Source organism: Canis lupus, chromosome 3, assembly GCF_048164855.1.
Source record: "Canis lupus baileyi chromosome 3, mCanLup2.hap1, whole genome shotgun sequence".
Taxonomy (NCBI): domain Eukaryota; kingdom Metazoa; phylum Chordata; class Mammalia; order Carnivora; family Canidae; genus Canis; species Canis lupus.
The window spans coordinates 24,274,053-24,283,326 of NC_132840.1; the positions used below are offsets into that span (position 1 = coordinate 24,274,053).

At 57.1% G+C, this 9,274-nt stretch overlaps 1 protein-coding gene across 2 annotated transcripts; it reads right to left on the bottom strand.

The window, feature by feature from the left end:
- Positions 1–707: 707 nt before the first annotated feature.
- On the bottom strand, positions 708–9,270 carry MVD (mevalonate diphosphate decarboxylase). Of its 2 annotated transcripts, XM_072819563.1 has the most exons (11): positions 7,847–8,290; positions 6,718–6,877; positions 6,188–6,258; positions 5,672–5,786; positions 5,200–5,346; positions 4,332–4,531; positions 4,043–4,117; positions 3,662–3,880; positions 3,222–3,337; positions 1,978–2,086; positions 708–1,413 (listed from the first exon to the last, which is right to left on the bottom strand). In XM_072819563.1, the coding sequence occupies exons 1-11, from the start codon at positions 7,874–7,876 to the stop codon at positions 1,333–1,335; spliced, it is 1,323 nt and encodes a 440-aa protein (XP_072675664.1). In that variant the 5' UTR covers positions 7,877–8,290; the 3' UTR covers positions 708–1,332. The 2 variants fall into 2 exon arrangements, with proteins under 2 accessions (XP_072675664.1, XP_072675665.1); XM_072819564.1 differs by lacking the exons at positions 6,718–6,877; positions 7,847–8,290 and adding an exon at positions 9,112–9,270.
- Between the last annotated feature and the right edge of the window lie 4 nt (positions 9,271–9,274).

Below are 9,274 nucleotides of genomic sequence, written 5' to 3' on the forward strand. Positions count from 1 at the left end.
GGAGGCATGGGCAGGCTGGTCCCAGGTTTAAAGGCCCAGAACCTTCACTGCGGCCACGCAATGGATGTCCCACAGTGAACCAAGGCATCCTTGGACACTGGCAGGCCAAGCCTCCACTGCCCCATCTGGCCCTGGACTGGAGCAGGTGTGGCCCAGGTCACACTGCAGCAACCCTCTGCTCACCAGACCAACTCCGAAGGACAGGATGTGCCAAACTTCTGGGAAAATCCAGAATGTAGGAGTGCATCCCTTTGTCCTTCCCCCTACCCCCAATGAGGGTCATAGCTGTCAGGTGCTTCAGCAGCAGTAGCCAGGGCCCCAGCCCCTGACCCTGGTGGAGGAGGGGCAGACAGTTACCCCTGTGTCCACCTCCTCCTGGATGCCTGGCCTGCCCTGCCGGTTCAGAAATAGAGAGGGGTGGCACTCCTGAGGTTTCACAGTCCAGAAACTTCTGGGCTATGAGGAATCACATCTATAACCCACACTCCTGCCAACAAACCCAATTCCCACCTTCTTTGGTGGACAGGGACCTAAGCCAGACCCAAACCACATCCTCACACCCATCAGAGCTTTAGTGACTGTGTCAGTCACCAAATGTGGGTCACAGCTAGTTGACAACTTTTTCAGGTGCTCTGCCCAGACCCTCCCAGCCTCTCAGCACAGGGACCCCAGAGCACTGGTGCAGGAACCAGGAAAATCACACCTGCTCCATCAGTGACGTTGGCTTTATTCCCTGCAGCCCACAGGGCTCCTGTGTAATGCACCCACCTCCCACTGGACACACACCAGTGTTCTCTTTATAAACAAACGTTGGCCTGAGTCTGACAGAGGAGCCATGAGGGGATATCTCAGGCTTGAAGCTTTTGTGGAGGGTCCCCGAGGTCTGCAGAGGTGACCTGTCCTCCAGCTCTGAGGATGGATGCTAACTCCCAGTCATCTCCTGCAGAGTTGCTGTTTGGGGCAGTGGGCAGGACCTCAGAGGGTGAGTCCAGAAAGCCCTTCGAAGGGGGACCTGGCAGCTCCACACGGTCCAGCTCAGAGCCCAGTGTCATGTCCCTGGCCCTCACATCGGCTCTCTTCTTCGCAAAGCACCAGGTGCAAGCTGCAGCGAGGTGAGGCACTTGGTGGGGTGGCATACCCCTGATGGCCTGGGTGGTGCCAATGGTCACTCCAGTGACCCAGCTTGGCCACAGCACATGGCCTGGCCTGGCGCCCAGTGCCTATCCCTCAAGCCCCAATAAGCATGGACCAGCCAGCGCCACACCCAGCTCCCCAGTCCCAGCGAAGTGCCCTTCTCCCGGCAGCAGCTGGGGCTCCCCTGGAGGAAGGTGGTCAAGCAGCTGGCTTCGGCAGACCATCCGGGCCCAGGAGATGAGCATGAGGGTCATCCAGGATTTGAGGCCCAGGTCCTACCTGTCGGGTCAGAGTAATGGGAGAGGCAGGTAAGTGCAGCTCAGAAGCTCACAACCCGTGGTGACACCCCAACACCCTGACCCACAATGGGCACCCTGTCACTTGGCTTCCATCACCCAGACCTGGGGTGGACAGCACATCCCAGATGGAAGGCAGACCGCCTGGGCACTCAGGTGGTGGGAATGAGAATCAGATCTCAGTGAAATGCTGGCTCAGGCATTCAAGCAAGGGTTCTGACCTGCTCCAGTGGGGTGAGTCCTGAGGGTTCCCAGGATCCCCAGTACCATATGTCCCTCTAAGTCTCCCCCTCTACATGGGGAACAGCACCCCACAACACTGGGGGTCCTTAAACCTCCACTTGGAGGTTAAGTGAACGAATGGGACAAGCCATTCTGTAACATTCTAAAAACCAAAAAAGTAGTGTCACTGCTTCTTCTGCTCGTACTCTCAGCAAGTTGGCTCCCCAGCTGCGAGCATGCTGGGTCTGAGCCCACAAGGCTGGACGCACCCCCCCTGTGGCCAGCCAGGCTGCAGGGCCAGGGCGAGCTGGCTGCCAGGCCTCACCTGGGTGGCAATGATGTACTTGATGCTGCCCGGGATGGGATCCACATTGAGCGCAGCTTTAAACTCGTCTGAGAGTGGGGTGGGTCTCACAGGCAGCCCCTTCAGAAACCTGGGGAAAGTCAGGCAGGAAGGTGCCAAGGCCACAGATGAGAGGTATGCAGACACCAGATGCGAGAGAGGAAGCAGACTGGCGGCTGCGGGGGCAGGGAGGCTATGGCTGGGGGGTCAGGAGGCAGGTGTCTTTTGGGGAAATGCATAATCCCCGGAACCAGATGGCAGTGCTACTTGCACAACAGAGCGGGTAAAGCCACTGGTTGTGCGCCTGAAGTTGTTGAAATGGTAAATGGTTGGCGGTGTGTATTTATCTCACACACAAAGCCAGGCTCAAGGATGAGTGAGCGAGAGCCTGGCTGGGGACACCAGAAGGGGAAGGCCTCACCCACGGCTCCCACTTGGCCTGGGGGGAGCAAAGCTTAAGAAGGAAACACCTCATGGGCGCCTGAGCAGCCAAATCTTGGTTTCGGCTCAGGTCATGATCCTGGGGTCCTGGGACAGAGCCCCGTCAGGCTCCGAGCTCCACAGAGAGTCTGCTTCTCCCTCTCCCTCTGCCCTCCCCCCACACATGAGGACATGTGTATGCACTCTCGCTCTCCCAAATAAATAAAATCTTAAAAAAAAAAAAAAAAAAGACAACAAACACCTCAATCCAAGTGCAAGTCCAGGGACGTGTTCCCTGGAACACAAAAACCCACAAACCACCCATGAGGTGACAGGAGCAATGGGTTCAGAGTCGCCCACAAGGACACCAGATGCCTCGGGGGCGTCCTTGGTCATGAGGCCTGTCCACATGGTGAGGAAGTCAGTCTCTCACCCCACCCACTAGAAGCCGGTATTGCCCCAACTATGGTGACACACACCGCACCCACATCCTCCCTTGCACCCCTAGCTGGAAAGTGTCCCTGCACTGAAACCACTCAAAGGGACAAGTCCAAAGGCGCAGGCGTTACTATGAGGCCACAGGCACTGCTCCCAGCATGTACCTGCATGTATGGCCACAGGGCTGTGACACGTGGTGGTCACAGGAAGGCACACATGGTGACACACCGTGGCCCCTGTAGAGACTAGAACCTGCCATGGGACGCCCCCCACTCAGCACCACGGCCTCAGCTGCCATAGTCCTGGATCTCAGCAGGAAACCTGCTCCTCCCTCCACCCCTCCCAAATGTGGGCAACCCCCAACTCACTTGTCTCCGTTTGACTCAGGAGGGAAGCAGTGCTGAACAGCAGCCACAAACTCAGGCACAGTGTCCTCCAGGGTAAAGACCACGGCATTGGGGCCTGCGTCAAACGTGTATGCCACCTGGAACCCACACTGTGGTCAGTGTGAGTCTCTGGAGTGGGTGGCTTGGCGCCACCTCTCATCTGCCACAGAGACCCAGAGACCCGGGACTGTGCACGGCTGGGGTGCAGCACGGCACCCTTGCCCACTGACTTGGGACCGTGTCTTCAGACACAGTCTATGCTCCCTCAGCAGGCCGCATGGTAAAGCATATGCTGAGAAGTCTTGTCATGGGCAGGCTTGTGCTGGACCCAGCCTGGCTTCACTGCAACTCTAAGGGACACCCCGCAAGCTCAGGGAGCCGGCAAGAGCAGCATCAGCTTCCACCCGCCCCCACTGCCTTGCCTTGGTCTGCCCGTGATGGGTGTTGAAGCGGTGCACCAGGTGGACGATGCGCCTGGAGGTGTCACTCAGGTAGGAGATGGGCGGGAAGGTGTCTAGGCAGGTGGCATGGAACTGGTTGCTGTCCTTCATGGTTAGCTGGCCAAAACCCTGGAAGTCCCGCTCTTGGATACAGCGGGTCATCTCTGCCATGCGCGCTGGCACCACCGACTCAGCCCGGAACTACAAGGCATGTTTTGGTGAGGTGCTGGCTGCTACCCTGTTCAGAGCCCAAGATGTGCAGGGCGGCCAGCAGCCCCACCGGGGGGCTGAGCAGAGCAGACCAGCTTGGCTTTAAAGAACATGCCCCGGGCAGCCGCTCACCCGTCCTAGCACCAGCCTTACCCTGAGCAAGGGGCTGGTCTCCACACTAGTCTGCATGCCTGCCGTGCTGCCCATCAGCTTCTTCTCTGCGCTCACCTGCACGAAGAGAAATGGCCTGGACCCTGCCCTGTAGGCCCCAGCCTGAAACGTGCATCCCGTCCCATCTCTCCCCTGGGCTGTGGACAGGGCAGTCCTAGGAACAGCAGCTTCCTCACTGCAGGGTGGGGAGCCACTCAATGCTGGGCCAGGCATGTCCATCACGCAGGGAGCCCCCAGACCAGGATGAGCTGCCCCTCCCAGCCTCACTCACCACAAGTATGAGGACTCGGAGTTCAGGCCAGTGTGACTCGGGGGCCACCTGCCGGGCGATGCTGTCTTTCCCATCGGCCCGCTCCCCCATCTGCCACTCCACGAAACCACCGTACAAGCTCCGGCAGGCGCTTCCTGAGCCCCGGCGAGCCACTTCTGAGAGGTCACTGTCAACCCCATAGACCTGGGCCAGGGTATATGCTGCAGGCACAAGGGGAAGGGCGCAGGGGCTCAGATGGGTGAGATGGGGATGAAGACTTTGAAAAGCCATGTGGAGCAGAGATCAGGGCAGAGAGGCCTGATGAGTGTGCGTAAGCGTGGCAGCTGGCCAAGAGGGGTGTGAGGGAGCAGGGCTGGCTAGGGCCAAGGTCTGATACAGGATACGGAGCTGGGGACCCAACACTGGGGGTCCCCTGTACTTGTCAGTCATCAAGGGTAGCTTAAGCATGGGCACACAAGGTGGCTGAGCAAGGATGCATTACCGCTGGGGTTTCTGCCAAGGCACAGACTGTGAGCCCACTGCCTACCCAGGTCAGGAGGGCCTACTGGACACTGAGCCAGCCAGAGGAAGCAGAGCAGGGCTTCGGAGGGAGGTAGACAGGTGTCAATGGGCCTGTCGGAGCACCTGGAGCCAGCTGCACCTGAAGCTAGCTACATCTCAGGATTCTGGTACATAAGCCAAGAAATTGGCCCTCTTAGGCTCAAGGAAGTTCGAGATGACTTTCTGTCACATACAACCTAGAGGACCCTACACACAGTGCTCTCGGGACATTTTAATGTTCAGACGTGTGGCTGTGGGTTCCCTGAAGATGGCGAGTGTGTGAAGTGCCGCTGGTCAAAGCACAGCACCCAGGGGGGCCCTCACCCACCTAGGCAGGCATACCCTGCCGCCGAAGAGGCCAGGCCTGCAGCCGTGGGGAAGTTGTTCACAGATGCGATATGAACCTTGTAGGTGAGGCTGAGAGGCAGGGGGTCCTCATCACCGGTGCTCCTCCGCTTCCGGGCCAGGCGGCGTACTGCAGGAACATGGGAGACGGCCACTGGGCAGAGTGGCCCTGACCTGCTCCCGGCATTTCACCCACTGAAACCCAGCCTCTGCCCCAGGCTTTATGCAGACCTTCCTCTGTGGAAAAGCCCTGGACCCCAGGCCCAGCCCCACGCCCAGCTCCGGCTGTGCTCACAGGCAGCCCCCGACCCAAAGGGCAGGGGTGGGGCGGGAGGTTAGAGTGGCAGCAGCGCTTCTGTGCGCTCAGACCCAACCCAGAGTGAAGGAGGGACAGCGGAGTCAGGAGCCTCGTGGCCAGCCCCAGCGGTGCTCACATCCCTCAGGGCCCCACTTACTCTCCCTGAGGCAGGCCTGGAGGCGGGGCTGCTCCACATCCTCCTCCCGGCCATTCAGCCAAATCCGGTCCTCAGTGAAGTCCTTGCTAACGGCTGCTGTGGTGGTGGTTTTCAACTGGGAGAAGAAACACAGGCCACGTCAGGGTCAGGTCCCCGTCCCCCAGGGAGGCCTTCATACAACAGCTCTTCCTGGCCTCCCACTCAGGGGCAGGGATGTCCTGCCCGGATGACAGGGCCGTGGAGGCGGAGGCTGGGCAGTGAGGAAGGCTCCAACCCACATGGCCGGCTCAGTGCCAGGCCTGGTCACCAGCACTTTCACCGCCCACAGTGGAGTCATGGGCATGGGGCCAGGATGAAAGGCCTCCACCCTCCAAAGGAGCCTGGGGAGCTTAGGAGTGCATGTGACATGGGGGCGGGACCCTCTGGCTAGGAAGTCACCACTACCAATCACCACACAGAAGTTCAACCATGTTTGGTAAGTATTTACTTTGGCATTTAGTACAGATCCACACTAACCTGGTCCTGGTGCAAAGTGACACTCAGAGAGGAGTTGATGGGCAGAACCAGGTCCTCATCTCGCTTCCCCCCTGGAACAGATAACCCAAGGCCAGGCCAGTCCATTTCCCAGCCCTGGCAACCAGCACGCTGCTGCCCTCACTCCTGCCCACCAATGCTCCCCAGTCACCCTCACTCCTTCTCACCACTCCCCCATCCGCCTGGAGCCTGCTCCCTTACAGCATCACATAAGTCCTCTTCGTGCTGTGCCCTCACCCTCAGGAAGTCCTCCTGGATTGCTCCCTACTTCACTAGGCTCCCAATCCCAGAGCAGAGTTGGAGGCCAGTCCATTCCCCTGTTTCACTGATTCTGTTTTTTCCTGTTTCATTTCATTCAGCAAGTTACCTTGGAGTGCTTTCCAGGCCCTGAGCACCCTGATGGCAAGGTTCTTGCCTCCCAAACAGGAGGAGCCCTGGTTACTGAAAACACCTCCAAGCTCTCTGCTCTTACTCCCTGGAGACACTCAAGACCCCCCTGACTCCTGGCATACCAGCAACAAAGGAAATCTTCCTGGAGGTCAGACATCGCAGAGCTCTCCATGAAGCACGCACAACGTGCAGCACATGTGTGGGGTCTTGGGATGATGGATTGTTACAGGTGGTAATGAGGACTACTGCCTGGCAGGGGACCCAAGGCAGCCCAGAACAGACCTGCACAAATATGCCCAACTGATTCTTTCTTTTAAAAAAAAAAAAAAGATTTTATTTATTCATTCATGAGAGACAGAGAGAGAGAGGCAGAGACACAGGCAGAGGGAGAAGCAGGCTCCATGCAGGTAGCCCGACGTGGGACTCGATCCCAGGTCTCAAGGATCACATCCTGGGCCGAAGGCAGGTGCTAAACTGCTGAGCCACCCAGGGATCCCCCCAACTGATTCTTGACAAAAGTGTGGAAGCAATTCAGAAGAAAGGACGGCCTTCTCAGAAAATACTGCCAGAATAACTGGACATCCCTAGGCCAAAACACAGACCTCAACCCGGGGCTCATCCCTTATACAGAACACAATTTAAAATGGAGATTTAGGGATCCCTGGGTGGCGCAGCGGTTTGGCGCCTGCCTTTGGCCCAGGGCGCGATCCTGGAGACCCGGGATCGAATCCCACGTCAGGCTCCCGGTGCATGGAGCCTGCTTCTCCCTCTGCCTATGTCTCTGCCTCTCTCTCTCTCTCTCTGTGTGACTATCATAAATAAATGAAAAAAAAATTTAAAAAAATAAAAAATAAAAAATAAAAATAAAATGGAGATTTAAATTTAAAACGTAAAACTACGGGGATCCCTGGGTGGCTCAGCGGTTTAGTGCCTGCCATTGGCTCAGGGTGTGATCCTGGAGACCTGGGATCGAGTCCCACGTCGGGCTCCCTGCATGGAGCCTGCTTTTTCCTCTGCCTATGTCTCTGCCTCTCTCTCTCTCTCTCTCTGTGTCTCTCATGAATGAATGAATAAATAAATAAATAAATAAATAAATAATTCTAAAAAAAAAAAAAAAAACGTAAAACTATAAAACCTTTAGAAAAATACATGGGAGAAAATCTTCAGGTTGTAGGGCCAGGCAACTGAGTCTTTGACTTGACACCAAAAGCCATGACCCATAAATGGAAAAACTAACACACTGGACTTCACCTTAATTTTAAACCCTGTTAGGAGTTCCATCCGTAGAGTGTCTGCCTTTGGCTCAGGTTATGATCTCAGGTTCTGGGGATGGAGCCCCATGGCTGATGGGGTCAGCTCCCCACTCAGCAGGGGATCTGCTTGTCCTCTGCAGGCTGCCTCTGCTCACGCATGCTCTGTCTCTCTCAAATAAATAAATAAAATCTTAAAAAAAAAAAAAAAAAAAGACCTGCCAGGAGGATGAAAAGACAAGCTATTGAGTGGTAGAAAATCTCTGCAAACCACTCATCCAACACATGATCAGAATCTAGAACACAGAGCGAAGTCTCAAAGCTCCACGGTAAAAAAGTACATGACCCAATGAGAACACAGACCTAAGACCCAAAGAGGCATTTCACCAAAGAGGACACACAGAGCGCGTGTGACCAGGTGTTCAGTATCCTGTCCAGTAGAAGGCTGCAAAGTAAACCCACCATCAGATGACACCCCACCGATCAGAACGGCTAAAATAAAACCTAGTGACAACATCACAGGCCAAAGAGCTGGTCACACAAGCACTGCTGGTGGGAATGTAGTGTGGGAGGTTTAAGTTTCTTTAAAAAACTAAGATACAACTACCCTAGGAACCCTAGGAGCCAGCAGCGGCATGCCCAGACATTTGTCCCCCAAGGAGACAACTTGCATTCACATATGCACCCACAACAAAATTTTGCAGCGGCTTTATTCACAGTAGGCTGGACCCAGGAAGAAGGCAGCTGCTAAGCAAAGTGTGGGACGTCCCCACCAGGGCACAGGACTCAGCACTAAAAGAGCCAGTGATGACACAAGCAACCGCCTGGACTATGCACCACAGTCACAGTGACCAGAGGCATTCTCAAAGGCAGCACGTGCAGTGATGCCACTGACAGCGCTCTTCAGATGAGAACATGATAGAAATGGACAGCAGGCCCAGGTGGACGGTACTGAGAGCCTGGGGTAGACTGTGGGAGCCCAGCCCCGGGGCGAGGGGGGGGCATCCTGGTGGACCCTGCCCCCCACCCCCATCCCGCATGAACACTGTCCACCCGCCCTCATCCCACCTCCGGGGAGGTGGATCTCCCGTGTGGACACTGTCCCCCCACCCCCATCCTGCCCCCGGGGAGCGGGGAGGTGGACACTGTCCCCCCATCCTGCCCCCAGAGGGGGACACCCCGCGTGGACGCTGCCCCCCCACCCCGTCCCGGCCCGCGGGTGGACGTCCGCACGGCTCGTGCCTGGCACCCGGGCCGCGCACTCACAGTACTTGATGACCGCGATGTTGACCGGCGCCGTGCAGGTCACGGCCACCAGCGGCTTCTCGGAGGCCATGGCCAGGAAAGAGCTACCGCCGCAGGCAGCCGCCCGTCGGCCCGGCTCGCACCTCTTTCGCCCACGATTGGCTCTCAGGGACAGTCTGTTCGC

Bases quoted from the DNA above. Each gene is read 5' to 3' on its own strand.
- MVD (XM_072819563.1), bottom strand. From the start codon at position 7,876: ATGGAACTCCTAACAGGGTTTAAAATTAAG. The intron at 6,878-7,846 runs GTGAAGTCCAGT...ATATTTGTGCAG, and splicing joins TAACAGGGTTTAAAATTAAG to GTCTGTTCTGGGCTGCCTTG. The intron at 3,338-3,661 runs GCAAGGCAGTGG...TGTGGGTTCCAG, and splicing joins CCCATCACGGGCAGACCAAG to GTGGCATACACGTTTGACGC.